Here is a 432-nt window from a genome sequence, read left to right on the forward strand (position 1 = left end):
CATCTTCTGTATTGGTGAAGGGGTCGGGCCACGTTACCGCCTCCTCTGTACTTGCAGGTGCGGCGTTACCGTTCTCCAAAAAGTTGCCTTCCGGTGCGCTAACAGCTTCTGCCTGAGGTTCTGCCGGCATACAGGGGGGCTCTGGAGGTATCTCGGGTGCTTCTTCTGGGAGAGGTTTGCAGTTATTGAAGAACGTGTCTAGCCTAGTGGGGGACATGTAGGGGGCCTGCTCTTCAGCGTTCGCTATTTCTCCCGGAATCGCTTCCTCTGCGTCCTCCTTGACTTCATCGAGCCCCCGTTCCGCCACCGACAGAGGGTAAGAGATGGGAGAAACGGGGTAGGAAGTATCTGTGGGGATGAAGGCTACCGGCGTGGGATGAATGGGCTCTAGGGAGCAGAGCGGTGGTTTTGGGGACTCAGAAAACCTCTGGG

The 432-nt window shown here is 57.2% G+C and overlaps 1 protein-coding gene across 1 annotated transcript in view; it reads right to left on the bottom strand.

Annotated features, from left to right (window-relative positions):
- ANKRD11 (ankyrin repeat domain 11) overlaps nucleotides 1-432 on the bottom strand; it is a gene marked incomplete at its 3' end in the record, with an annotated part of 11,084 nt that overhangs the window by 1,083 nt on the left and 9,569 nt on the right. The window contains 1 exon segment of the mRNA XM_009878613.1: nucleotides 70-203. Within this exon segment, the coding sequence (XP_009876915.1) occupies nucleotides 70-203 (134 nt within the window).

This window comes from Apaloderma vittatum, unplaced genomic scaffold (genome assembly GCF_000703405.1).
Source record: "Apaloderma vittatum isolate BGI_N311 unplaced genomic scaffold, ASM70340v1 scaffold24481, whole genome shotgun sequence".
Lineage (NCBI taxonomy): Eukaryota > Metazoa > Chordata > Aves > Trogoniformes > Trogonidae > Apaloderma > Apaloderma vittatum.